Consider the following 27,964-nt stretch of genomic DNA (forward strand, 5'->3'; position numbering starts at 1 on the left):
CCCTGGATACCCCCCAACACCCCCTTGTATCCCCCAAATACCCCTGAAATACCCCTGAAAATACCCCCTGCCCCCATATACCCCCCCACATACCCTCAAATCCCCCCCAAGACCCCCAATACCCCCAGGGACCCTCCAAATAGCCCCCGATAACCCCAAATACCCCCCGGGACCCCCCCAATACCCCCAGGGACCCCCAAACACCCCCCCAACACCCCCGGACCTGCTCTTCGTCTTCGTCCTCCTCCTCCTCGCCGGCTCCGGGTTCAAGGCAGGCGATCTGGGGGGGGGGGGGGGGCAAGAGACCCCGAATGCCCCCGTTTGCCCCCCAAATACCCCCGATCCCCCCCAAACACCCCAAATCCCCCCCGTTGCCCCCTTAAATACCCCCCGAGACCCCTCTAATTGCCCCCCACCCAATTGCCCCCACCCCCTAATTACCCTCCACCCCCAATGACCCCCCCCTCTAATGAGTCCCCCATGCCTAATTACCCCCCCCCATGTCCCCCAATTGCCCCCAAGCCCCAAATAACCCCCCCCAGCCCCAATTGCCCCAAGCCCCAATTACCTCCCCCAGGCCCCAATTGCCCCCACTCCTAATTGCCCCCCCAGACCCTAATTACCCCCCACCCCCAAAATTACCCCCAGACCCCAGTTGCTCCCCCAGCCCCCAATTACCCCCAACCCCCAATTGCCCCCCAACCCCCAATTGCCCCCACCCCCAAAATTACCCCCACCCCCAAAATTACCCCCACCCCAATTGCCCCAACTCCCAATAGCCTCCCACCCCCAATTGCCCCTCCAAGCCCCAATTGCCCCCACCCCCAAATTGCCCCCACCCCCAAATTACCCCAAGCCCCAATTGCCCCCACCCCCAAATTGCCCCCACCCCCCAAATTACCCCAAGCCCCAATTGCCCCCGATCACCCAATTGCCTCCCCACCCCCAAATTACCCCCCCACCCCCAATTACCCCCCACCCCCCCCAATTGCCCCCCCACCCCCAAATTACCCCCAGCCCCCCAATTACCCCCCCCAGCGCCCCCCCCCCAGCTGCCCCCCGGTACCTGCCCCGCCAGGGCGTCGCGCAGGAGGCGGCCGAGGACGGGCAGCAGCCCGGGGGGGGCGGTGGCGGCGCGGGGGCACCCGGCCAGCACCCGGCCCAGCGCCCCCAGCGCCCCCCGCGCCCCCCCGGCCCCCCGCTCCCGCCCGCGCCCCCCCCGGCCAGCGCCGCCGCCGCCCGCCCCCACCGCTGCCCGCTGCCCTGTTGGGGGGGGGGACGATTGGGGGGGGGGGGGGCGTCAGTCGGACGCAACACCCCCAAATGCCTCCTGGGAACACCCGAAATGCCCCCTAACCGGCCCCAGAAACACCCGAAATGGCCCTGGAACACCCCAAAACACCCAGAAACACCCCTGGAAACACTGGAGACACCCCAAAAGACCCCCCAAACGCCCCCAGGAACACCCGAAATGGCCCTGGAACACCCCAAAACACCCCCAGGAACCACCCCAAACACCCCTGGAAAACACCCGAAACGCCCCCAGAAACACCCAGAACACCCCCCAAACGGCCCCAGAAGCACCCGAAATGGTCCTGGAACACCCAGAAACACTTGAAACACCCCTGGAAACACCCCGAAACACCCCCAAATGCTCCCAGAAACACTCGAAATGGCCCTGGAAACACCCCAAACCACCTGAAACGCCCCCCAAACGCCCCCAGAAACACCCGAAAGGGCCCTGGAACACCCAAAACACCCCTGGAAACACTGGAAACACCCCAAAACACTCTGAAACGCCCCTAAACGCCCCTGGAAACACCCGAAATGCCCCCCAAACGGCCCCAGAAGCACCTGAAATGGTCCTAGAACACCCCCAGAAACACTCGAAACACCCCCAAATGCCCCTGGAAACACCCCAAACGCCCACCAAACGGCCCCAGAAACACCCCAAATGGCCCTGGAACACCCTAAAACACTCAGAAACACCCTCAAACGCCCCTGAAACACACCAAAGCACCCCTGGAAACACCTGCAACACCCCCAAACGCCCCCGGAACACTCTGAAACACCCTGGAACCCCCTGAAACAGCCTGAAACACCCCCAAATGCCACCAGAAACACCTGAAATGCCCCCGGAAACACCCAAAATGCCCCGAAACACCCCAGAACGGCCCCAGGAACACACCAAAACAGCCCAGAACCCCCCCCCTCCATGACCCCAAAAAACACCCCCAGGGAACCCCCAACCCTCCCCCCCCCAGAACACCCCGCGGGACCCCCCCCCCAAAACTTCCCCGAACAGCCCCAAATACCCCTAAAAATCCCCCCAAATCCCCTCGAAACCACCAAAAACACTGTGAAACACCCCAAATACCCTCGAAACCACCAAAAACACTGTGAAACACCCCAGAAAAGCTCAAAAACACCCCAAAATCCCACTGGGGGGGGGCCTGAAAACTGCCCAAAAGAGATTCCGGGGAGGGGGGGCCTCGAAACCACCAAATTCCACAAAACAGAGCCGGGAAATCATGAAAAAAAGGGCCGTTTTCCCCCAAAATATGGGTGGGAAACGCTGGGAACCCCAGAACCTCCCAGGGGAGCCTCGAAACTACCCCCCGGCGAGCCAAAAAAACGCCCCAAAATGGGGATTTTTCCCCCCAAAACGGCAAAAAGGGCTCGAAACCGCCGCTGGGGGGGGGCCCGAAACCGCCGCATCCCACCGCGGGGAGCCTGGAAACCGCCGCGAAACGGCACCGTTTCCCCCCGAAACAGGTTTTTTTCCCCCCTGCCTCCGACCGTGTTCCCGATTTGCCCGTTTTTTCCCCGAAAGCGGCGTTTTTTCGCCCCGAAAGCTCACCGGGGTCGGGGTCTCGGTCCGGCCCCCCCTCGGCGCCGGGTCGCAGCCCCAGGCACAGGCAGCCCAGGCTGCTGTAGGCAGCTCCGCGCACCCCGGCCTGCGGGAACTGCCCCGCCCGTCAGCCGGGGCCCAGGCGTCCGGGGAAGGGGCCCAGGCGTCCGGGCGACACCCCCACACCCAGGGGCCCAGGCGTCCGGGAAAAGGGCCCAGGCGTCCAGGAAAAGGGGCCCAGGTGTCCGGGAAGGGGCCCAGGCGTCCGGGAAGGGGCCCAGGCGTCCAGGGAAGGGGGCCCAGGCGTCCGGGGAAGGGGCCCAGGCGTCCGGGTGAAGGGGCCCAGGCGTCCGGGTGAAGGGGCCCAGGCGTCCGGGAAAAGGGGCCCAGGCGTCCAGGGAAGGGGCCCAGGTGTCCGGGGAAGGGGCCCAGGTGTCCGGGAAAAGGGGCCAGGCATCTGGGAAAAGGGGCCCAGGCGTCCGGGAAAAGGGGCCCAGGTGTCCGGGAAGGGGCCCAGGCGTCCGGTGAAGGGGCCCAGGCGTCCGGGAAGGGGCCCAGGCGTCCGGCTCACCTCCAGCAGCTCCAACATGGCCTCCAGACTGGGCTCCACGTAGGGCAGGAAGGAGGCGCTGGGGGGGCACCAGTGACACCAGTAACCCCCAGTGCCCCTTCCCAGTGCTCCCAGTCACCCCCTCCCAGTCCCCCCAGTCCCTCCCAGTGCACCCAGCTCCTCCCAGTTACCCTTCCCAGTGCTCCCAGTCCCCCCCAGTGCTCCCAGTCCCTCCCAGTTACCCCTCCCAGTCCCCCCCAGTGCTCCCAGTCCCTCCCAGTTACCCCTCCCAGTGCTCCCAGTCCCTCCTAGTTACCCCTCCCAGTGCTCCCAGTCCCTCCCAGTGCTCCCAGTTACCTCTCCCAGTCCCTCCCAGTGCTCCCAGTCCCTCCCAGTTACCCCTCCCAGTCCCTCCCAGTGCTCCCATCCCCCCAGTGCTCCCAGTTACCCCCAGTCCCTCCCAGTTACCCCTCCCAGTCCCTCCCAGTGCTCCCAGTTACCGCAGTGCTCGGCGACCTCCCCCAGGGCCTCGCAGGCTTCCTCCAGCTCCTGGGCGTAGGCTCCGCCCACCTCCACCCCTGGGGGGGAGGAGGCGGGGCCAGAGAAGAGGGGGGCGGGGTCAGCACCGGGGCCCCCGCCCCCAACCCCAGCAGAGCCCCACCCACCCCCGTAGCCCCACCCCCTCTCTCACTCCACAAGCTCCTCCTCCTCCTCCTCCTGGGCGCCGCCCCCGTCCTCGTCCATCGGCTCCGCCCCCTCGTCCGCATCATCGTCGTCGTCATCGTCGTCGAAGAGCAGGACGAATCAGGCGTCGCCGAGGCCGCCTGGGCGGGGCCCGGGGGGGGGGAGAAGGGGGCGGGGTCAGCGGTTTGGGGGCGAACGGGGAAGAATATTGATGGTTTCGGGGGCCCCCGGGGGCGGATTTTGGGGGTTTCAAGGCCCCCCCCAAGGTGATTTTTGGGGGTTTCCAGTCCCCCCCAAGGTGGATTTGGGGGGTTTCAAGGCCCCCCCAAGACAGATCTTTTTTTTAGGGGGTTTCAAGGGCCCCCCCCAAGGTGGATTTTGAGGGTTTCAAGGCCCCCCCCAAATGGATTTGGGGGTTTAAGGCCACCCAAAATGGATTTGGGGGGTTTCAAGGCCCCCCCCCCCCGGTGGATTTTGGGGGTTTCAAGGCCCCCCCAAAATAGATTTTTTTTTTAGGGGGTTTCAAGGCCGCCCTGAGGCTGATTTGGGGGGGGGTTCAAAAGCCCCCCGAGGTGGATTTTGAGGGTTTCAAGCCCCCCCTAGGTGGATTTTGGGGGTTTCAAGGCCTCCCAAGGTGAATTTGGGGGTTTCCAGGACTCCCAGGTGGATTTGGTGGGTTTCCAGGCCACCCTCACGGTGGATTTTGGTAGTTTCAAACCCCCCCCCCCAAACAGGTTTTGGAGGTTTCAAGACCCTCCCAAAAAAAATGAATTTTGGATGTTTCAAGGCCCTCCCCCCCCCCCCCGAGATGGATTTGGGCTGTTTTTATCCCCCCCCCCCTTCAGGACACATTTTGGGGGTTTCCAGCCTCCCCCCCAGACAGATTGGGGGGTTTCAAGGCCCCCCAAAACGGATTTTAGGGGTTTTAAAGCCACCCAAGGTGGATTTGGGGGGTTTCAAGGCCCCCTGAGATCGATTTGGGGGGTTTCAAGGCCCCCCAAAATGGATTTTAGGGGTTTTAAAGCCACCCAAGGTGGATTTTGGGGGTTTCAAGGCCCCCTGAGATCGATTTGGGGGGTTTCAAGGCCCCCCCAAAATGGATTCAGGGGTTTCCAGTCCCCTCCAAGGTGGATTTGGGGGGTTTCAAGGCCCCCCAAGGTGGATTTTGAGGGTTTCAAGCCCCCCCCAGGTGGATTTTGGGGGTTTCAAGCCCCCCCGAGGCCGATTTTGGGGGTTTCAAGCCCCCCGAGGCTCCCGCCTCCCCCAGAACGAGCACTCACCGGGGCGGGGGGCCGCCGCAACGCCCCCAGCAGCACGGGGACCAGGCGGGGGCAGGAGGGGGCCCAGGTCGTCGCCCAGCGCCGCCGCCGCCGCCCCCACCAGCCCGTACCTGCGGGGCAAAACGGGGGGGCCCGGGGTATTAGGGGGGTATTAAGGGGTCCCGGGGGTATTAAGGGGGTATTAGGGGGGTATTAGGGGGTCCCGGGGGTATTAAGGGGTAGGGGGCAGTATTAGGGGGGTATTAAGTGCTCTAGAGGGTATCAGAGGGTCTGAAACAGCATGGGGGGGGCTCTTAAAGAGCTATTAGGAGACTATTAGTGCCCATTAAGGTCTATTAGCGAAGTATTAAGAAAGCATTAGTGGGCTATTAGCATCTATTAAAGGACCGTAGAGTCTATTAGGAAAATATTAGGGAGTATTACGCAGTATTAGGGAAGTATTAAGGGTTAACGATAATTATTAATGAAATATTTGTGTATATTCGGGGGTGTTAGGAGCTGTTAGGAGCCACTAGGAGCTATTAGGGGGGTATTAAGGGCGATTAAGTGCCATAAAGAAGAATTAACAGCTATTAGAGAGCTATTAGGCTCTATTAGCAATTATTAAGAGTTATTAAAAGTTATTAATAGTTATTAAAAGTTATTACAGGAATATTTAGAATTATTAGGAAAATATAAAGACTCATTAAATGAATATTAAAGATTATTTAGGGAATATTAAGGGTCAATAAAGAATACTAACAACCATTAAAGAACTATTATGGGCTACTAAGCATGCAACAAGCTATTAAAAGCTATTAGAGTGATACTAGGGGTTATTAAAGGGATAGTAAGAGCTATTACAGAAAATTAAAAGCTATTAGGGGACTATTAGGAGCTACTAGAAAAATATTAGAAGCTATTAGGGCTATTAAAGACTACTCATAGTGTATTAAGGATTATTAAAAGCTATTAAGAGCTATTAGAGCGATATTAGTGGCTATTAGAATACTATTAGTGGCTATAAAAATACTATTAAAGACTACTAAAGGCTACTAAGAGCCACATAATCTATTAGAGATTATTAAAGGCTATTAAGGGCTATTACAGTGATATTAATGGCTATTAGAAGAGTATTAATGGCTATAAAGATACTATTAGAGACTACTAAGAACTAGTAAGAGCCATTAGTGAAAATCAGCAGTTATTAGAGTGTTATTAGGAGCTAATAAAAGCTATTAAAGGGATATTAGAGAGCATTAGGATCTATTAGGTGGTTACTGAGGGATCGTGGGGGGTATTAGGAGGGTATTAGGGGCTATTAGAGGGTCTTGGGGGGTCTCGGGGGGGGATTTGGGGCTCCGGGGACACTCACAGCACCCGCCGGCCCTCGGGCTCGTCCTCCTCCAGCGCCAGCTCCAGCCCCAGCTCCAGCGCCGGGACGAGACGGTCGCCGGCCCCGGGACCCAGCGCGCCCAGCACCTCTGCGGGAGGGCGCCCGGACACCTGGGTCCCTCGCCCGGACGCCTGGGCCCTTGTCCCGGACGCCTGGGCCCCTTCCCGGACACCTGGGCCCCTCTCCCGGACGCCTGGGCCCCTTTCCCGGACGCCTGGGCCCCTTGTCCCGGACGCCTGGGTCCCTCTCCCGGACGCCTGGGCCCCTTCCCGGACGCCTGGGTCCCTCTCCCGGACGCCTGGGCCCCTTTCCCGGACGCCTGGGCCCCTTGTCCCGGACGCCTGGGCCCCTCTCCCGGACACCTGGGCCCCTTCTCCCGGACACCTGGGCCCCTTTTTCCGGACGCCTGGGCCCCTCTCCTGGACGCCTGGGCCCCTTCTCCCGGACACCTGGGCCCCTCTCCCGGACGCCTGGGCCCCTTTTTCCGGACACCTGGGCCCCTCTCCCGGACACCTGGGCCCCTTTCCCGGACGCCTGGGCCCCTTTCCCCGGACACCTGGGCCCCTTCCCGGACGCCTGGGCCCCTTCCCGGACGCCTGGGTCCCTCTCCCGGACGCCTGGGCCCCTTTCCCGGACGCCTGGGCCCCTCTCCCGGACACCTGGGCCCCTTCTCCCGGACGCCTGGGCCCCTCTCCCGGACGCCTGGGCCCCTTTTTCCGGACGCCTGGGCCCCTCTCCCGGACGCCTGGGCCCCTTCTCCCGGACGCCTGGGCCCCTCTCCCGGACGCCTGGGCCCCTTCCCCGGACACCTGGGCCCTTGTCCCGGACACCTGGGCCCCTTCCCGGACACCTGGGCCCCTCTCCCGGACGCCTGGGCCCCTCTCCCGGACGCCTGGGCCCCTCCCTCCCCGGACGCCTGGGCCCCTTCTCCCGGACGCCTGGGCCCCTCTCCCGGACGCCTGGGCCCTTTTCCCGGACGCCTGGGTCCCTTTCCCCGGACGCCTGGGCCCCTCTCCCGGACGCCTGGGCCCCTCTCCCGGACGCCTGGGCCCCTCCCTCCCCGGACGCCTGGGCCCCTCCCTCCCCGGACGCCTGGGTCCCTTTCCCCGGACGCCTGGGCCCCTCTCCCGGACGCCTGGGCCCTTTTCCCGGACACCTGGGCCCTTTTCCCGGACGCCTGGGCCCCTCTCCCGGACGCCTGGGCCCTTTCCCGGACACCTGGGCCCCTTCACCTGGACGCCTGGGCCCCTTCTCCCGGACACCTGGGCCCCTCTCCCGGACGCCTGGGCCCCTCCCTCCCCGGACGCCTGGGCCCCTTCCTGGACGCCTGGGCCCTTTCCCGGACGCCTGGGTCCCTTTCCCCGGACGCCTGGGCCCCTCTCCCGGACGCCTGGGCCCCTTCCCCCGTCTCACCGAGAGCCTGCAGCCGCCTGGGTCGGGTCTCGGGGGGTCCCGGGCGCAGGAGGGGGCTCAGCGCCGCCAGGATGGGGCCCGCGTGGGGCCGCAGCTGCTCCCCGGCCTCCGAGGCTGTTTTGGGAGGGGGTCAGGGGGGCGCCCCGAAACCCGGGGGGGGGGTTCTGGACCCCACCCCATGGGGGAGATTTTGGGGGGTCTCAGAGGGGTTTTGGGGGGTCCCAGGGGGTATCTGGGGGTGCAAAGGGGGATTTTGGGGTCCCAGGGGGGATTTTGGGGGGTCTTGGGGGATTTTGGGGGGGGGTCCCCAAAATTAGGGGGGTCCCAAAGGGATTTGGGGGGTCCCAGAGAAGATTTTGGGGGTCTCTGGGGGATGTTGGGGTCCCCATGGGGATTTTGGGGGTCCCAGAGAGAAATTTTGGGGTCCCAGGAGATTTTTGGGGGTCCCAGGTGGGATTTTGAGGGTCTGGGGGGGATTTGGGGGGTCCCCAGGGGGGATTTGGGGGGGTTCTGGGGGTCCCGGGGGGGTTCGGGGTCACTCACCGAGGGTGCAGAGGGTGCTGAGCGCCAGCTCCAAGCTCCGGTCGGATCCGGGGGGGTCCAGGACCCCCAAAACGACCCTCAGCACCAAGGGCAGGAAGGGCCCCACTCCCTCGCCTGGGGGCAGAGAGCGCCCGGACGCCTGGGTCCCTTCAGCCGGACGCCTGGGCCCCTTTCCCAGACGCCTGGGCCCTTTCCCCGGACGCCTGGGCCCCTTTCCCGGACGCCTGGGCCCCTTTTGCCGGACACCTGGGCCCCTTCCTGGACACCTGGGCCCCTTCACCCGGACGCCTGGGCCCCTTTTCCCGGACGCCTGGGCCCCTTCCTGGACACCTGGGCCCCTTTTCCCGGACGCCTGGGCCCCTACCAAGGCACTCGAGGAGACTCTCCAGGATGTACCAGGCCTTGGCCGGAGCCTCCCGGACTCCTGGGTCCTCCAGGGCCGCCAGCGCCGTCGGCAGCATCTCCCCCGCCAGCGTCGCCGCCTCCGGCTGCCCCCCAGTATAAACCAGTATAGACCAGTATAAACCAGTACAGACTGAAGTAGCCCACGACGCCCGTGTGGGGACTCCCAGTATAGCCCAGAATGTCCCAGTGTGGTTCCGAGCCCTCCCAGTGCCCCCCAGTATAGCCCAGGGCTTCCCAGGATGGACCCAGAACCCTCCCAGTATAACCCAGTGCTTCCCAGTAGCTCCCAGTGCCTCCCAGTAGCCCTCCCATCACCTCCCAGTCCCCTCCCAGTGCATCCCAGTAGCCCCCAGAGCCCTCCCAGTGCCTCCCAGTAGCCCCCAGCACCTCCCAGTAGCTCTCAAGTCCCTCCCAGTAGGCCCCAGTCCCCTCCCAGTGCCTCCCAGCACCTCCCAGTAGCACCCAAGTCCCTCCCAGTGCATCCCAGTAGCCCCCAGTGCCCTCCCAGTCACCCCCGGTGCCCCCCAGAGCCTCTGAGTGCCCCCTAGTCCTCTCCCAGTCTCCCCCAGTCCCCTCCCAGTGCATCCCAGTCCCCTCCCAGTGCATCCCAGTAGCCCTCAGTCCCCTCCCAGTGCCTCCCAGTCTCTCCCAGTGCATCCCAGTCTCTCCCACTGCATCCCAGTAGCCCCCACGAGCCCTCCCAGTCCCCTCCCAGTCCCCTCCCAGTCCCTCCCAGTGCCCCCCAGTGCCCTCCCAGTGCCCGCGGCGGGGCGGCACCTGCAGGCAGGGGGCGAGGCGGCGCAGGGCGCAGGCAGCTGCCCCCCGCACGGGGCCCTCGGCGTCGCCCAGGCCCCCCCGCAGCACCCGCAGCGCCGGAGCCAGGTACCTGCGCCGGGGGGGGGGCAGGAGGGGGGGTGTCACCCGTGGGGCCCACGGCTGGCACCCCTGGGACCCCCCCGCCCCATAAACACCCCGAAAATACACCCAAAATACACCCGAACACCCCCAAAATACCCCCAGACATCCCAAAATACACTCGAACACCCCCCAAACACACCCAAACACCCCCAAAATACACCCGGACACCCCCAAAATACCCCAAAATACCCTTAACACCCCCCAAATACACCCAAACACACCCAAAACACCCCAAAACACACCCGAACACCCCCAAAATACCCCCAAATACACACGAGCACCCCCAAAATACACCCCAACACCCCCAAAACACACTCCAAATACCCCAAAATACACAAAATGCTTCTTAATACCCCCAGAATACCCCCAAAATACAACAAAACACCCCCAAAATACACCCGAAGACTCCTGAATACGCCAAAACACCCCCAAACACCCCCAAAATACTCAATACCCTCCAAATATCCCTGAACATCCCCCCAATACACCCAAACACCCCTAGAATACACCCGGATGCCCCCAAACGACTCCTGGATACTCCCAAAGTACCCTCAAGCACCCCCAAAATACACCCAAACACCCCCAAAATATGCCTCGATACCCTCAAAATACACCCAGACAGCCCCCAAATACTCCTGGACACCCCCCAAAACACCCAAAGTACCCCCAAAATTCACCTAGATACCCCCCAAATACCCCCAAACACCCCCAAAATACAGCCAGGTACACCTAATGTACCCCCAAATACCCCAGAAACACCCCCAAACACTCCCAGATACCCCCAGATACCTCCAAAGCACCCCAAAACACCACCCAACACCCCCATTTCGGGGCACCAGGAGTGTGTTTTGGGGTGACATTTACGGGTGAAATCAGGGCATTTCAGGGTGACGCTGGGGTATTTGGGGGCAAAATTGGGGTATTTTGGGGCAGCAAAGGGGCATTTTGGGGCAATACAGGGCACTTGGGGGTGACAATGGGGCATTTGGGGTGAAATTAGGGCATTTCAGGGTGACACGGGGGTATTTGGGGTGAAACTGGGGTACTTAGGGGCAGGAGGGGGGTATCTGGGGGCAACGGGGTGTATTTGGGGGTGACAACAGGGTATTTGGGGTGAAACGAGGGCGTTCGGGGGTGTTTCGGGGCACAAGACGGGCGTTTCGGGGGTCACTCCGGGGGTGACACCGGGTGACGCCTCCGACTGACACCGGCGGCGGCGCCGGGGGGGGTAATTTGGGGCGACACGGGGGTATTTTGGGGTGACATAAGGGTATTTTGGGGTGATATGGGGTTTTTTTTGGGGGGGGGATGCGGGGGGGGGTATTTTGGGGGGCGCCGGGTGTAGCCGCGGGTGTCGCGGGGCCGCCGGAGGACTCACCGCCGGCGCAGGTGCTCCCCGCAACCCTCGGCCAGCGCCCCCAGCGCCAGCAGCCCCCCCTTGCGGGCGGGGGGCCGGGGGCTCCCCAAAAGCGGCTCCAGCAGCGGCAGCTACCGGGGGGGGGGGGTCAGGGGCACCCCGAAACCAGGACACCCCCCAAAACAACACCCGGAAAAACAACCCCAAACACCCTCTCGAAAAAAGAGGAGATGCCCCAAAACGCCCCCAAATCCGCCCCGCCCCCCCAGGAACCCCCGACCCCCCCCCCCCCAAATACCCACCCAACCCCAAATACCCCCCAGGGACCCCAAATCCCCCCTAAATTACCCCAAAATCCCCCCCAGGGACCCCAAAACCCCCCCAAATTACCCCAAATCCCCCCCAGGGACCCCAAAATCCCCCAAATTACCCCCCAAAATCCCCCCAGGGACCCCAAATCCCCCCAAAACCCCCCAAATACCCCCCCAAAAAAAACCCAAAAAACAAGTAACTCCAGAAAACCCCAAATAACCCCCAAAACGCCCCCCCAAATCCCCCCAAATCGCCCCAAACGCACCAGGGGCCGCAGCAGCTTTTCGGGGGGCAGCGCCTGGGCCAGGACGTCGAGGGCCTGCGGGAACCGGGGGGGGGGGGGGTCAGGGCGGACCCAAAACGCCCCGATTTCACCCCAAAACGCGGCGGCGGCCCCGGAGGCCGGGGGAGCCCCCAAACGGGGGGGAAACGGCCCCAAAACGGAGGGAAACGGCCCCAAAACGGGGGGAAACGGCCCCAAAACGGGGGGGGAAACGGCCCCAAAATGGAGGGGGGGGGGGGGGGGGAATCGCCTCCGAAACGGGGCAAAATCCATCCAAAATGGGACAAAATTCCATCCAAAAGGGGGAAAACAACCCAAAATGAAACAAAAAGTCTCTAAAATTAGGGGTAACCTAAAAGGGGAAAAATTTACCCCAAACGGAGCAAGAAAATCTCAAAAGAAAAGGAAAAAAAAGTGAAAGGGAGCAAAACTGCCCCAAAACGGCGAAGAGCATCCCAAAATGGGGGGAAAATCGCTCCAAAAGGGGGCAAAATTGTTCCAAAGTGGGGAAAAACAGCCCAAAACTAAACGAAAAACTTTTAAAATTGGAAAGGACCCAAAACTAGAGAAATTCACCTCAAACAGAGGAGAAAAAAAAACTCAAAAAGAGACAAAAAATCCCAAAAGGCGCAAAAAAAAGGCCGAAATGGGGTAGAAGATCCCAAAATGGGGGGAAAACCCCAAATTGGGGCGTTTTGGACATTCCGGGGTTCGGGCCGTGTTTTGGGGCTTTTCAACCCCTTTTCGGGCTGTTTTGATGCATTTTGGGGTGTTTTGGGGCGTTTTGGCCTGTTTCAGGACGTTTTGGGGCGTTTTGTTCCCCTTTTGGGGTGTTCCGGCCCCGTTTTGGGGCATTTTGGCCCGTTTTGGGGGTGTTTCGGCTACATTTTGAGGCATTTTGGGGATATTCCGGCCCGTTTTGGGGTGTTTCAGCCCCATTTCGGGGCATTTTGGGGCGTTTTGGCCCATTTCAGGGCGTTCCAGCCCCGTTTCAGGGCACTTGGGGGCATTTTGGCCCCGTTTTGGGGCATTTTGGGGCATTTCAGGGTGTTTGGGCCCATTTTGGCCCCATTTTGGGAGGTTTCAGCCCCATTTTGGGGCATTTTGGTGTGTTCTGCCCCATTTTGGGGCATTTCAGCCCCGTTTTGGGGCATTTGAGGGCATTTTAGGCCCATTTTGGGGTGTTTCGGCCCCATTTCGGGGCGTTTGGTCCCGTTTCAGGGCATTTCTGCCCATTTTGGCCGCATTTCAGGGTGTTTTGGCCCTGTTTCAGGGCATTTGGGGGCATTTTGGCTCATTTTGACCCCGTTTTGGGGAGTTTGGGGTCATTTGGGGGCATTTTGCCCATTTCGGGGCGCTTCAGTCCATTTTGGTCCTGTTTTGGGGCATTTTGTCCCATTTCGGGGCGTTTTGGCCCCATTCTGGGGTATTTTGGGGCATTCTGCCCCCGTTTTGGGGTGTTTTGCCCTACTTTGGGGTGTTTCAGCCCCGTTTCAGGGCATTCTCGGGGCATTTTGCCCCCATTTCAGAGAGTTTTGGAGCATTTGGGGGCGTTTTGGCCCCATTTTGGGGCGGTTTGTCTTATTTTGGGGTGTTTTGGCCCCGCTTTGGGGCATTTGGGGGCGTTTTGCCCCATTTCAGGATGTTTCGGCCCCGTTTTGGCCCATAGTGGCCCCCTTCCAGGTCATTTTGGGGCATTTCACCCCATTTCGGGGTGGTTGCTCCCCGTTTTGGGGTGTTTTGGGGCATTTGGGGGCATTTCGGTCCCGTTTGGGCGCGTTTGGGCCCATTTCAGGGCATTTTCTCTATTTTGGGGTGTTTCAGCCCCATTTTGGGGCATTTTGGGGCATTTCACCCCCGTTTCGGGGTGTTTTGCCCCATTTGGGAGCGTTTTGGGTCAGTTTGGGGGCATTTCACCCCATTTCGGGGAGGTTCGTCCCCATTTTGGGGTGTTTTAGGGGTGTTTCGCCCCATTTTGGGGTGGTTCAGCTCTGTTTCGGCCCCGTTTCGGGGTGTTTTGCCCCAGTTTTGGGGCGTTTTGGGGCATTTTGGGGTGTTTCGGCCCCATTTCGGGGAGTTTCACCCCCGTTTCGGGGCGTTTTGCCATATTTTGGGGTGTTTCGGCCCCATTTCAGGCCGTTTCGCCCCCGTTTCGGGGCGTTTTGCCCTATTTTGGGGCATTTTGCCCCCATTTCGGGGCGTTTCGGCCCCGTTTCGGGGCGTTTTGCCCTATTTTGGGGTGTTTCGGCCCCATTTTGGGGCGTTTTGGCCCCGTTTCGGGGCGTTTCGCCCTATTTCGGGGCGTTTCGGCCCCGTTTCGGGGCTCACCTGGGCGGCGGCGTGCCGGGGGCTGGTGCCGCCGGAGCCTTCGGCCTCGCCGCCCTCCTCCTCCTCCTCGTCCTCCTCGTCCTCGGGGTCGGGGCGCCCGGGCGGGGGGGCGGCGCACAGGGGGCCCAGGAGTCCCCCCAGCAGCGGGGGCAGCAGCCCCCCCCGCAGCAGCGCCTACCAGTACAGACCAGTACGGACCAGTACGGACCAGTATGGACCAGTATGGACCAGCATGGACTGCCCAAACCCCCTCCCAGTATATCCCAGTACCCCCCAGTATAGCCCAAGACCCCCCCAGTATGTCCCAGTGCCCCCCCAGTGCCCCCCCAGTATGCCCCAGTGCCTCCCAGTCCCCCCCAGTATGTCCCAGTGCCTCCCAGTACCCCCCACTATAGCCCAGGACCCCCCCAGTAGGCCCCAACACCCCCCCAGTATAGCCCAGAGCACCCCCAGTGCCACCCCAGTATGCCCCAGTGCCCCCCAGTATAACCCAGTACCTCCCAGTATACCCCAGTAAGCCCCACTATAGCCTTATTCCCCCCCAGTGCTCTCCCAGTATACCCCACTGCCCCCCAGTATAACTCAACACCCCCCCAGTACCATCCCAGTATGCCCCAGTGCATCCCAGTCTCCCCCAGTATGTCCCAGTGCCCTCCCAGTACCCATAACAATACCCCAGTATCCCCCAGTATAGCCCAGGACTCCCCCAATACGTCCCAGTGCCCCCCCAGTATAGCCTAGAGCACCCCCAGCACCATCCCAGTATGGCCCAGTGCCCCCCAGTACCCCCCAGTATAGCCCAGGATCCCCCAGTATGCCCCAACACCCCCCCAGTATAGCCCAGAGCATCCCCAGCACCATCCCAGTATGCCCCAGTGCCCCCCAGTATAACCCAGTAGCTCCCAGTATACCCCAGTGAGCCCCACTATAGCCCAGATCCCTCTCAGAGCCCTCCCAGTATATCCCAGTGGCCCCCAGTATAGCCCAACACACCCCCAGTGCCACTCCAGTATGTCCCAGTGCCTCCCAGTCCCCCCCAGTATAGCCCAAGACTCTCCCAGTATGCCCCAGTGACCCCCAGTATAGCCCAGTGTCTCCCTTATGCTACCCCAGTATGTCCCAGTGCCCCCCAGTACCCATCCAGTGCCCCCCTCATGCCACCCCAGTGTGTCCCAGTGTCCCCCAGTACCCCCCATTGCCCCCCAGTATAGTCCAGTGAACTCCCAGGCCCTTCCAGTATAATCCAGTGCTCCCCCAGTACCTCCCAGTATGGCCATATGCTCTTCCCAATATAGCCCAGTACCCCCCAGTGCCACCCCAGTATAAACCAGTGCCCCCCCAGTAACCTCCACCATACTCCAGTACCCCCCACTATCCCCCCATAACCCCCCAGTGCCCTCCCAGTGCTTCCCAGTACAACCCAGTACCTCCCAGTTCCCCCCCCCCGACTCACCTTGGGGCGTCGCTGGGCCACGAAGGCGACGGTGGCCAAAGCCCTGGAGCGAACGGCGTCACCTCGGCTGGGGTCACCTCCCACCTGCGGGCCGGACGCCTGGGTCCCTCGGACGCCTGGGCCCCTCACCCGGACGCCTGGGCCCCTTTTCCCGGACGCCTGGGCCCCTCCCGGATGCCTGGGCCCCTCCCGGACGCCTGGGCCCTTTCCCCGGACGCCTGGGCCCCTTCCCCGGACGCCTGGGCCCCTTCACCCGGACGCCTGGGCCCCTTCCCCGGACGCCTGGGCCCCTCGGACGCCTGGGCCCCTCACCCGGACGCCTGGGCCCTTTTCCCGGACACCTGGGCCCCTCACCCAGACACCTGGGCCCCTTCACCCGGACGCCTGGGCCCCTTTTCCCGGACGCCTGGGCCCTTCCCCGGACGCCTGGGTCCCTCACCCGGACGCCTGGGCCCCTCACCCGGACGCCTGGGCCCCTTCCCTGGACGCCTGGGCCCCTTTCCCGGACGCCTGGGCCCCTTCTCCCGGACGCCTGGGCCCCTTTTCCCGGACGCCTGGGCCCCTTCCCCGGACGCCTGGGCCCCTTCCCGGACGCCTGGGCCCCTTTTCCCGGACGCCTGGGCCCCTTTTCCCGGACGCCTGGGCCCCTTCCCCGGACGCCTGGGTCCCTTTTCCCGGACACCTGGGCCCCTTCTCCCGGACGCCTGGGTCCCTTCCCCGGACGCCTGGGCCCCTTTTCCCGGACACCTGGGCCCCTTCCCCAGACACCTGGGCCCCTCTCCCGGATGCCTGGGCCCCTCTCCCGGACGCCTGGGCCCTCTCCCGGATGCCTGGGCCCCTCTCCCGGACGCCTGGGCCCTTTCCCGGACGCCTGGGCCCCTCTCCCGGACGCCTGGGCCCTTTTCCCGGATGCCTGGGCCCCTTCCCCGGGGTCACCTGGAGGCAGAGGTCGAGCAGGGGTCGGAGGTGAGGGGTCACAGCAGCCGGATCGGCCTCCAGGAACTCGTCGAGCACCTCCAGGGCTTCGGCCGCCAGCGCCTGCGGTGGGGGGAACCCGAAACTGCCGGAGGGGCCCCGAAACCGCCGGGGGGGGGGGCCCCGAAACTGCCGAGAAACCCCCCAAACCGCTCAGGATGCCCCAAAAACGACCTCGGAGGCCCCAAAAACGGCCTCAGGGCTCCCCAAAACCACCCTGGGACACCCAGAAACGTCCCTGACCGGGGGCGGGGGGCCTTGAAACCACCAGGGGAGCCCCGAAACCGCCAAGAATCCCCTTAAAAAAGCCCAGAACAGCCCCAAAAATCACCTTGGGGACCCCAAAACGGCCCGGGGGGGGCCCCGAAACCGCCGCGGGGGCTCGAAACCACCAAAAACCCTTAAAAAACCCCATGACGCCCCCAAAATGGCCACTAGCACCCCAAAACAGCCAAAAGACTCCCCAAAACTCCTAGAAACCGCCAAAACAGCTCCAAAATGCCCCAAAACGGTCCTGGTGCACCCCAAACCCAGCTCAGGAGCCCCCCAAAAGCACCAAAAACGCTCAGAACAGCCCAAAATACCCCCAAAACACGCTGAAACTCCCCAAAATGCTTTGGGGCCCCTTAAAATCCCAAGCGACGAAGCAAGGGGCCACCTCGAAACCACCAAAAATAGTTAAAAATGGCCCGAACGCCCCCCCAAAACCTCCCAAAAATTGTTGTAGGAGCCCCAAAATTACTTGAAAACACATTAAAAACAACAAAATCTCTTAAAAGACCCTGAAATGGCCCCAAAAGGCCCGGAAACAGCCCAAAATAGCCCAGGGCAGCCTTGAAACTTCCAGGGATCCCCTGAAACAGCCAAAAAGACCCCAAAATCGTGGATTTCCCCCCCAGACCCACCTCATCAGCAGCAAGTAGCTTCTCGAGGGCAGCCAAGACGTCGGGGACCAGCAACCGGAGCAGCTCCTGGTGGGGAGGGGAAAACAGAGGGGTCGGGGGGGTCCCGAAACCGCCAAGACCCCCATTTTCGGGCTGCGGAAGGGCGATTTTGGGCAAGACGCGAGAATCGCTGTTCTCGGGGTCCTAAAAGTGCCGTTTTCGCCCGCCAAAAAAACGCCCAAAAAACCCTAGAACTTTGGGGGGGAGCCTTGAAACCGCTCTTTTGCCAAAAACCTCAAAACCGCTATTTCGACAGACCCCAAAACACCCATTTAATTGTAAAAACTGTTATTTTAAAAAGCACTAAAAGTATTATTTATAAACAGTTATCGAAGCTTTTATTCTGAATCAAAGAAACACATTTTAAAAATAAGAACTGATGTTTTGAAAAAACTCGAAAACCGCTATTTTGGACAAACCTCAAAACTACTTTAAATTGCCCAAAAAAGACCATTTTGATGACAAGAAGTGCTATTCTGGGACAACCTAAAACTATTATTTTGATGAAACCTAAAACCCTTTTGTCGGAAGACCCGAAACTCACCGTTTTAGGTGCAAAAACTAGTGTTTTGGGGTAACTCGAAACCGCTATTCCGGGCTAGCCCAAAAGAAACAGCATTTTTTGGGGGGGAAAACCTGCTGTTTTAGAGAAATCTGAAGCTATTTAAAAGTGGGGAGCCTTAAAACTGTTATTTTGAGGGAAACGCCCCCCCCCCAAAGCCGCCATCTTGGGTTCCCCGAAACCACCGTTTTGGAGCACGGGGGGCCCCGAAACCGCCATTTTGAGGCGGAAGGGGAGCCCCGAAACCGCCCCCCGGGGGGGCACCGAAGCCTCTCTCACCGTGTGGGTGTCGCCCAACATGGCCGCCAGCCCCCCCAAGGCCCGGAGGGCGGCAGCCATGGGGCCAGGGGGGGCCGCGGCGGGGTCCAGGGCGGCCCGGCAGAGGGCGACGAGCGCGGGGCCGTGGGGCGCCAGCGCCTCGGGGGCCGTCACCACCGCGGCGCTCAGCACCAGCAGGGCCGCCTGCGGAGAGGGAACCGGGGTGGGGGGAGCCTTGAAACTGCCCCCTTGGGACCCATAGAGACAACTGGGGGGTGGAATGGGGTGGGGGGAGCCTCGAAACTGCCCCCTTGGGACCCATAGAGACAACTTGGGGGGGGAATAGGGTGGGGGGAGCCTCGAAACTGCCCCCTTGGGACCCACGGGGACAACTTGGGGGGGGAATGGGGTGGGGGGAGCCTCGAAACTGCCCCCTTGGGACCCATAGGGACAACTGGGGGGTGGAATGGGGTGGGGGGAGCCTCGAAACTGCCCCCTTGGGACCCATAGAGACAACTTGGGGGGGGAATAGGGTGGGGGGAGCCTCGAAACTGCCCCCTTGGGACCCACGGGGACAACTTGGGGGGGGAATGGGGTGGGGGGAGCCTCGAAACTGCCCCCTTGGGACCCATAGGGACAACTGGGGGGTGGAATGGGGTGGGGGGAGCCTCGAAACTGCCCCCTTGGGACCCATAGAGACAACTTGGGGGGGGAATAGGGTGGGGGGAGCCTCGAAACTGCCCCCTTGGGACCCACGGGGACAACTTGGGGGGGGAATGGGGTGGGGGGAGCCTCGAAACTGCACCCCAGCACCCCCTTGGGGGTAATTAGAGAAAAAAATGGGGCATGGGGGGGCCTTGAAACTGTCATTTATAATTTTTCATCTTAAATTTATCCCTTTTCTAAACGACCTTGATGATTCAAGAAACAAACATGGGTCACGGGGGGGCCTCGAAACCACCCCCCAGGACCCCCAGGGGCAATTGGAGGGGAAATGGGATGTAGGGGGGGGTCTTGAAACCGCCGTTTTTTGTACCTACCTCCTGGCGGGGGGGTCGGGGGTCCTGGGCGGCCGCTTGGAGCCAGGTGCCGAGGGGCCCCCAGGCGCTCAGGCCCCCCCGGCGCAGCACCAGGGCGGCCAGCTGGGCCAGGGCCACCGTCACCGCGCGCCTGCAGGGGGGGACGGACATGGGGGGGGGTTCGAAACCGCCGCGAGGGGGAATTTGGGGGGTGCTTGAAACCGCCAAAATAGGGAATTTGCGCGGTTCAAGCTGCCAGGATTTGGGAGAGTCTTAAAACTGCTGTGATCTTGGTGGGGGGGTCCCAAAACCGCCGCTGAGGGATACCAAAATAGCCACGATTTGGGGGGGACCCTGAAACTGCCGCTATTTGGGGGATCATGAAACTGCCAGGATTTGGGGGGGGGGGATCCTGAAACCTCCCCTATTCGGGGGATCCCGAAACCGCCGTGATTTGGGGGGGGGATCATGAAACCGCCAGGATTTGGGGGGGATCCTGAAACTACCATGATTTGGGGGGGGTCCTGAAACCGTCCCTATTCAGGGGATCCCGAAACCGCCAGGATTTGGGGGGGCTCATGAAACCACCATTATTTGGGGGGGGATCCCAAAACCGCCTCTATTCAGGGGATCCTGAAACCGCCAGGATTGGGGGGGGATCCCGAAACCGCCACGATTGGGGGGGGGGGGAATCCCGAAACCGTCTCTATTCAGGAGATCCTGAAACCACCACGATCTGGGGGGGGGATCATGAAACCGCCAGGATTTGGGGGGGGGATCCTGAGACTGCCACTATTTGGGGGATCTCGAAACCGTCGTGATTTGGGGGGGATCCTGAAACCGCCACAATCTGGGGGGGACCCCGAAACCACCACGATTCGGGGGATCCCGAAACCGCCGCGATTTGGGGGATCCCGAAACCGCCGCGATTCGGGGGGGGGGTGGGGGGAGGCGCCGCACTCACTCCGTCTCCCGCTCCAGGGCCTCGGCCAGCAGCGCCGGGAGCCTGCGGGGGGTGGGAGAAAGGCCCGGCGTTAGCCCCGCCCCCGCCGCCATCTTGCCCCGCCCCCCCGCGACCCCTTAGCCCCGCCCCCCGGGCACCCACCTCTGGCGCAGGCCGGGATCCAGGCGCCGCCAGCGCCCCAGGAGCCGGCGCCGGAGCAGCACCGCCGCCAGCTGGCGCACCTGCGGGGGAGGGGAGAGGCGTCGGGGGGCGGGGCCAAAACCGCCGGGGGGGGCGGGGCCACGAGATGAGCAAGGGGAGTAGGGAGGGGGCTCGAAACCGACGAGAAGGGAGCGAGGGGGGGTCTCGAAACCGACACGGGGGGTCTTGAAACCGACAAGAAGCTCAAGGGCGTCTTGAAACCCACGGAGACGGTTGCAGGGTCTCAAAATTGACACGGAAGAATCGAGGGGAAACTAGAAACCGACAAATAAGGAGGACGCTGGGGGGGCTCGAAACTCACACACAACTAAAAACCATCCAGGAGATTCTGGGGCGCCTTAAAACCGACAAGGAGAACAAAACGGGCCTCGAAACCTACACGGGAAGCGCGAGGGGGACCCCAAAAACTGACGGAAAGGGTCGGGGGTGGCCTTGAAACTGACACGAAAGGAACAAAATAGGTCTCAAAACCGGCAAGGGGCCCCGAAACCGACGGGGAAAAGCGGGGGGGAGCTTGAAACTCACACGGAGAATCAGCAGGACCGTGAAAACGACCTGAGAAAAACGTGGGGAACCTTGAAACCGACACTAAAAGTGCAAATAACAGCTCAAAACCGACACAGGAGATTCAGGGTACCTCGAAACTACCAAAAAATCCCTCAAAAGACCCCAAAACCGACACGGGAAGTGCAAGGGGGGGCCTTGAAACCGACACGCGGCGTTTGAAAAGGGCTTGAAACAGACGAGGAAGGTTCGGGGGGGTCCCAAAACCAACGCGGAGGGTCGAGGGGGAGCTTGAAACCGATGGAGAAGGTTTCGGGCAGCCCCAAAACTGACCTAGGAAGTACGGGGGGGGCCTCGAAACAGGCAAAAAAAAGGTTCAACGGAGCCTCGAAACCGACGTTACAGGCGCGAGATGGGTCTCGAAACCGACACGGAAGATTTGGGGGGTCCCGAAACCGACGACGACGGCGCGGGAAGGGCGGGGGGAGGCCCCCGAAACCGTCGCAGAGCATCATGGGCCGTCGGAGGTCCCACCTGAGGCCGGGGGGAGGCGGCGAGGAGGAGGCTGAGGCGGGTCGGGGTCTCGGGGTCGGCGAAGGCCTCGCGGAGGCGGGCGGTGGCCTGCGGGGGCGGAGTTAGAATGGGGGCGGGGCCCGGACGCCTGGGCCCCTTCCCCGGACGCCTGGGCCCATTCCCAGACGCCTGGGCCCCTCTCCCGGACGCCTGGGCCCCTTCACCCGGACGCCTGGGCCCCTTCACCCGGACGCCTGGGCCCCTCTCCCGGACGCCTGGGCCCCTCTCCCGGACGCCTGGGCCCCTTCCCCGGACGCCTGGGCCCCTCCCCGGACGCCTGGGCCCCTTCTCCCGGACGCCTGGGCCCCTTCACTCGGACGCCTGGGCCCCTTTCCCGGACACCTGGGCCCCTTCCCGGATGCCTGAGCCCCTTCCCGGACGCCTGGGCCCCTTCCCGGACGCCTGGGCCCCTCTCCCGGATGCCTGGGCCCCTCTCCCGGACGCCTGGGCCCCTCACCCGGACGCCTGGGCCCCTTCACCCGGACGCCTGGGTCCCTTCTCCTTCCCCGGACGCCTGGGCCCCTTCCCCCGGACGCCTGGGCCCCTTCCCCCGGACGCCTGGGCCCCTTCACCCGGACGCCTGGGCCCCTTCACCCGGACGCCTGGGCCCCTTTTCCCGGACGCCTGGGCCCCTTCTCCTTCCCCGGACGCCTGGGCCCCTTCCCCCGGACGCCTGGGCCCCTTTTCCCGGACGCCTGGGCCCCTTCTCCTTCCCCGGACGCCTGGGCCCCTTCTCCCGGACGCCGGGGCCCCGTTACCCGGCGGATGCGGCCGCTGTCGGGCTCCAGCAACTCGCCCAGGATTCGCTCCAGCTCGGGCGCCGCCATCGCGGAGCCGCAGCGGCCCCCGGGGGGGGGGGGGGAGGGGGGGGGGACGCGGAGACACCGGGCACGAGGGGCCCGGAGCAGCCGAGCCGCCACTTCCGGCCGCCGCAGCGGCGCTTCCGGCCCTTCCGGCCGCCGCGGAGGACCCGCGTCTCGCTCGCCTCAGGGCGCCGCGGGGCGGGGTCTGCGCAAGGGGGCGGGGCCAGGACGCCTGGGCCCCTCCCCCGGACACCTCCTCCCCCCCCCCCCCACTCACTCAGAAACGTGTTTTTTCCACCTTTTTTATTACCAAACGCTGCTCCCGGCGCCGACACGGAGCGACCAATCAGAGAGCTCCCCCCCAAGCCCCGCCCCCCCCAGGCCCTCCGGGATCACACAGACCCCCGGGGACCATAGAGACTCGCCTAGAGGCTCCAGAGCGGCCTGCGGCGACCACAGAGACCCGACCAGGCCGTCCAGAGAGGCCCACCCGCCTGCGAGGACCATAGAGACTCACCTTGAGGGTCCAGAGCGGTCTCCATGGCCTATGGGGACAATAGAGGCTCGTTTAGACAGTCCGGAAAGGCCTCCAGGGGGGCGTACAGAGACCATAGAGACCCAACTAGACCGTCCAGACAGGCCTGCCTGCCTGCAGGGACCATAGAGACCCCCCTAGGCAGCCCAGAGAGACCCCCATGGCCTAGGTGGACCATGGAGACACCTCTAGGCAGCCTAGAGAGATCCCAATGGCCTAGGGGGACCATAGAGACTCAATTAGACTGTGCAGAGAGGCCTCGATGGAGAGCCGGGGAGGGGTTACCGGCCCCGCGTCCTGATTGGCCAATGCCAGCCAATGGGAGGTGGCCCGTCCCAGCAAGGGGGAGGGGAAATGTGGGGGGGGGGGGCGCTGAAGCAGCCTCACCCAACGGATGCCGTCACGGGGGCGGCCATCTTGAGCGGTTGCCGGTGGAGGGGCCGGGTGGCCATCTTGGGCAGACCTGATGGCCGCCTGGGGCGGGTGAAGGCGGCCATCTTGGGCAGCCCGGCCACGCCTCTGGCGCACAACAGGCAGCGGGAGCGGCCACCTCGGCGGGAGCAACCGCCCGGCCGAGACCGCTGCCACCGCAGCGGCCATCTTGCCCCGCCGCCCAGGCTCCACCTCAGTCCATCTTGAGGTTGACGTAGATGTAGCGGATGAACTTGAAGGAGGCGAAGAAGGCGACGGTGCCCACCATGAGGGAGGCGGCGTAGGCCGCCAGGAGGCAGTAGCCGAAAAACTCCACCGTCTGCACCGGCCCGGACATGTTGGAGCGGCAGCAGTAGTAGAAGAGAGCGTAGAGGAAGAGGAAGAGGCCGGTGGAGCCGGTGCTCAGCGCCGAGTGCCACCACCACCGGTAGTCCTCCCCGGAGAGCTGGAAGTAGGTGAGGGCCACCGAGAGGCAGGCGCCCACGGCCAGGGGGATGGCGAAGACGCAGGCGAGGACGCCGCCGTCGAGGGCGTACGGCTCCCGGCCCCACACCGTGGCGAAGACGTAGTAGAGCTCCACCGAGATGGCGCTGGTTGGGGGTGGGGGGGGAACGGGGACACGTTAGACCATGGAGTCTTGCCTAGACGGCATGGAAAGACCTGCTGGGGGCCATAGAGTCTTGCCTAGAGATGCCAGAAAGGCCCAACTACCTCTAGGGATCATAGAGTCTCACCTAGGTGTCATGGAAAGACCCACCAGGGGCCACAGAGTCTCGCTTAGAGGCTCCAGAGAGGCCCAAGTATCTCTAGGAAGCATAGAGTCTCATCTAGAAGGTATAGAAGACCCACCAGAAGCCACAAAGTCTCACTTAGAGGCTCCAGAGAGGCCCAACTATCTCTAGGGACCATAGAGTCCCACCTAGATGGTATAGAAGACCCACCAGGGACCATAGAGTCCCACCTAGACACTCCAGAGAGGCCTGATCATCTCCAGGGATCATAGAGTCTTGCCTAGGCTGTACAGAAGGACCCAGCAGGGCCCATAGAGTCTCTCCTAGATGCTCCAGAGAGGCTTGGCCACCTCTGGGGACCATAGAGTCTCACCTAGGCAGTACAGAAAGACCCAGCGGGGCCCATAGAGTCTTGCCTAGATGCTCCAGACAGGCCCAGCTACCTCCAGGGACCATAAAGACTGACGTAGACGCTCCAGAGAGGCCCTGGGGATGCCGGGGAGGACTCACCTGAAGGGGAGGAAGCCGCCGACCACCGCGTGGACCAGGGCGGCCCGGTACCAGGGTTGGGGCGGGATGGGCCGGGCGACGCTCTTGGTGCGGCCGGGCGCCTCGAGGGGGCCGGCCCGGCTGCGCCCGGCGGCGGCGCCCAGGAGGACCAGGGGGAGGCCCACGAGGAGCCACGCGGCCAGCAGCAGCCCCCCGGCGGCAGCCGGCAGCGCCCGGGTGGAGCCGTGGGCCCAGTGCACCGCGTTCACCACGCTCCAGGTTGCGAAGAAGGGCCCTGCGGGGCGGCCGACCGTAGAGACACCTCCAAGAGGCACCAGAGCGGCCTCCCCCGCAAGGGTCCTCCACGTTTCCCCCCAGGGACCAGAGAAAACCCCCCCAAGGGGCACCAGAGAGGCCTCACCCCCCACGTTTCTCCCTGGAGACCATAGAGACACCCCCAAGGGACACCGGAGAGGCCTCCGCCCAAGAGTCCTCCCACGTTTCCACCCAGGGACCATAGAGACACATCCAAGAAGCACCAGAGAGGCCTCACCCATCCAAAAGGCTCTGTAGAGAAGGACCATAGAGCCCAACCCAACCAAGAGTGACCAGAAAGGCCCCATAGAGACTAAACACCCCCAAGGGCACCCAACGGGGACCATAGAGCCCAGCCCAACCAAGAGCGACCAGAAGGGCCCCATAGAGACTAAACACCCCCAGGGGCACCCAACGGGGACCATAGAGTCCAGCCCAACCAAGAGAGACCAGAGGGGACCCATAGAGACCAAACACCCCCTAGAGGGGGCCCCTCACCGGCGAAGACGCCGCTGGTGAGCACCCCGTTGGCCACCCATCGGCGCCCGCCGAGGCGGCGGTAGAGGCCGCCGGCCACGTAGCCAGCGGGGGGGGGCCGTGAGAGCGTAGAGGAGGGTGGTGGCCCCGCCCAGGCGGCGGCCCGCCCCCCGGCCCCGCCCAGCGCCAGCCCGGCTCCCGCCAAGGCCAAGAGCTGGCAGCCGGCGCCCAGCAAGGCGCTGAGCAGCCCGGGCCAAGGAGGCGGCCGGAAGACGTCGCCCCGCACGGCTTTCCAGCCGCCGTCGGGGTCCTCCAAGATGGCCGCCGCCTCGGCCTCGCCGCCGGCGGGCGCCCCCTCGGTGCGCAGCACCCGCAGGAGGACCACGGCCACGAAACCGCCCAGCAGGGCCACCAGGACGGCGCCGTTGAGCAAAGCCAAGCGGTGGAGGTCGGGGGGCGGGGGGCGGTGGGGGGCGGCGGCTTGCCGCTGGCCCCGCCCCGCCGGCGCCCGGCTCCAGCGCACCCCGTAGGTGTGGGTGAGGGCCAAGGGGCCCGGGGGTAGGCCCTGGGGGCGGGCGGCGCCCGTGCTGAGGTTGGCGGCCACCACGCGGTCGCCCCGCCAGGCCAGGTGGAAGTCGAGGTGGGTCCAGAGGCCGAGGCGGCGGCCGTGGGGCGGGAGGCCGCCCTCTTCCACCGCCCCCACGAAGCCCCGCACCCGCAGCTCGTCCACCACGAACTCGAAGTAGTAGAGGGCCTCCACGGCCGCCCGCAGCTGCGCCACCTGCGGGGGGGGGGGGGGGAAGGGGGGCAGAAAGGGGCCCAGGCGTCCGGGTGTGGGTGCTCCCTACCCGGCTTCACCCAACCCGGAGGCCAGGTCTACCTTCTCCTCCACCTTTGGCCTTCCGGGAGGGGCCCAGGCATCCCGGTGCCCTTCCCCCAGCCTGGGATGGGACCCAGGTGTCCTGGCCCCGCCCCCTAGCAGGACCCCAGGCGTCCTGGCTCTGCCCCCCCACCCAGGACCCAGGCATCCAGGCCCCAAATCCCTCCCCACACCAAGCTCCCACCTTGGCCATCAGGTCTACCCGCTGCCCCCTTCTGCCCCACAGCAGGCTCAGGCGTCTGGGCCCTGCCCCATGGGCCCAGGCGTCCTGGCCCCGCCCCCTAGCAGGACCCCAGGTGTCCTGGCTCCGCCCTCCCACCCAGGACCCAGGCATCCGGGCCCCAAATCCCTCCCCACACCAAGCTCCCACCTTGGCCATCAGGTCTACCCGCTGCCCCCTTTGCTCCACAGCGGATCCAGGCATCTGGGTCCCGCCCCGTGGGCCCAGGCGTCCTGGCCCCACCCCCTAGCAGGACCCCGGGCATCCTGGCTCCGCCCCCCCCACCCAGAACCCAGGCACCTGGGCCCCAAATCTGTCCCCACATCAAGCTCCCATGTTGGCCATCAGGTCTACCCGCTGCCCCCTTCTGCCCCACAGCAGGCCCAGGCGTCCTGGCCCCTCCCCCCCACCTTTCAGCCCCGCCCCCCTGCCCTCACCTCGTCGGGGCCGAGCTCCAGGGTGCAGAGCGGGGCGCGGGGGGGCGTCGTGGCGGAAGCGGATGCGGTAGAGGGAGGCAGCCATGCAGTCGCCGCCGCCCAGGGCCAGGGCCGGGGCCAAGGCGAGGGGGCGGGACCCCGGGGCGGGGCCCCCCCCGCCCCCTCGCCCTGGCCCCGCCCCCGGGCGGCACACGGGCAAGGCGTAGTAGCCATAGGTCTCGCCGGGGTTGTGGTAGGGCCCCACGGTGTTGACGTAGAGGGGCACGGGGTCGCCGGGGGCGTAGCGGCCCGGCGCCGCCCCCGTCCCCGCCCACGCCAGGGCCAGCAGGAGCAGGGGGCGGGGCCCCATGGCGGGGGCGGGGCCTGGGGGGGCGGAGGCAGGCACCTCATTGGTCAGAGCCACCCCGCGGCAGGGGAGGTTAAGCTCAAGGGGTGGGAGGGGTTTTCTAGCGTTGGGCGTCTTCACCCATTGGTTGACCCAACTTGGGTGGGTGGGGGGGGGGGTCGTCAGCCATTGGCTGGCTCAGCCGGGAGGTCAACGCCCATTGGTTGACCCAACCAGGGTGTCTGCACCCATTGGTTGACCCAACTGGGCCTTCTTCACCCATTGGTTGACTCAACCGGGTGGTCAACGCCCATTGGCCAACTCAATTGGGGGGGGCGTTTCTTAGCATTGGCCGTCGCAACCGGGGCACCTTCACCCATTGGCTGATGCAACCAGGGGGATCAATACCCATTGGCTGACCCAACTGGGCCTCCTCCACCCATTGGTTGGCTCAAGTGGAGGGTCAACACCCATTGGTTGACCCAACTGGGTCTTCTTCACCCATTGGTTGACCCAACTGGGGCGCCTTCACCCATTGGCTGGCGCAACCGGGGGTCAGCACCCATTG

The 27,964-nt window shown here is 63.8% G+C and overlaps 2 protein-coding genes and 1 long non-coding RNA gene across 3 annotated transcripts; all 3 read right to left on the reverse strand.

The window, feature by feature from the left end:
* Positions 1 to 222: 222 nt before the first annotated feature.
* LOC136995178 (uncharacterized) lies at positions 223 to 3,497 on the reverse strand. The gene is made up of 3 exons (XR_010886776.1): positions 3,423 to 3,497; positions 2,861 to 2,966; positions 223 to 280 (listed from the first exon to the last, which is right to left on the reverse strand). It is a non-coding gene; the product is annotated as an uncharacterized lncRNA (long non-coding RNA).
* A 403-nt stretch (positions 3,498 to 3,900) lies between these two features.
* On the reverse strand, positions 3,901 to 22,635 carry LOC136995174 (importin-4-like). Its single transcript, XM_067314977.1, has 20 exons — positions 22,511 to 22,635; positions 21,714 to 21,800; positions 20,616 to 20,695; positions 20,475 to 20,516; positions 19,532 to 19,661; positions 18,513 to 18,695; positions 17,633 to 17,698; positions 16,689 to 16,790; positions 15,753 to 15,836; positions 14,300 to 14,473; positions 11,954 to 12,007; positions 11,398 to 11,507; positions 9,879 to 9,987; positions 9,061 to 9,184; positions 8,697 to 8,810; positions 8,154 to 8,267; positions 6,720 to 6,828; positions 5,366 to 5,475; positions 4,093 to 4,225; positions 3,901 to 3,950 (listed from the first exon to the last, which is right to left on the reverse strand). Exons 1-19 carry the CDS (start codon positions 22,577 to 22,579, stop codon positions 4,206 to 4,208), a joined length of 1,881 nt encoding a protein of 626 aa, XP_067171078.1. The 5' UTR covers positions 22,580 to 22,635; the 3' UTR covers positions 3,901 to 3,950; positions 4,093 to 4,205.
* A 994-nt stretch (positions 22,636 to 23,629) lies between these two features.
* Positions 23,630 to 27,431, reverse strand: TM9SF1 (transmembrane 9 superfamily member 1). Its single transcript, XM_067314968.1, is given in 5 exon segments — positions 23,630 to 24,112; positions 24,764 to 25,037; positions 25,556 to 26,315; positions 27,072 to 27,113; positions 27,115 to 27,431. Coding segments are annotated over 5 exon segments (1,779 nt in total). The 5' UTR covers positions 27,421 to 27,431; the 3' UTR covers positions 23,630 to 23,715.
* Between the last annotated feature and the right edge of the window lie 533 nt (positions 27,432 to 27,964).

This window comes from Apteryx mantelli, chromosome 39 (assembly GCF_036417845.1).
Source record: "Apteryx mantelli isolate bAptMan1 chromosome 39, bAptMan1.hap1, whole genome shotgun sequence".
In the NCBI taxonomy this organism is placed as follows: domain Eukaryota; kingdom Metazoa; phylum Chordata; class Aves; order Apterygiformes; family Apterygidae; genus Apteryx; species Apteryx mantelli.

Excerpts from the sequence above, each read along its gene's own strand:
- LOC136995174 (XM_067314977.1), bottom strand. The coding sequence starts at position 22,579 with ATGGCGGCGCCCGAGCTGGAGCGAATCCTGGGCGAGTTGCTGGAGCCC. Across the intron at positions 8,268-8,696 it reads CAGCACCCTCTGCACCCTCG|CCTCGGAGGCCGGGGAGCAG; the intron begins GTGAGTGACCCC and ends CTCCCAAAACAG. Across the intron at positions 4,226-5,365 it reads TGCGGCGGCCCCCCGCCCCG|GCGGCCTCGGCGACGCCTGA; the intron begins GTGAGTGCTCGT and ends GGCCCCGCCCAG.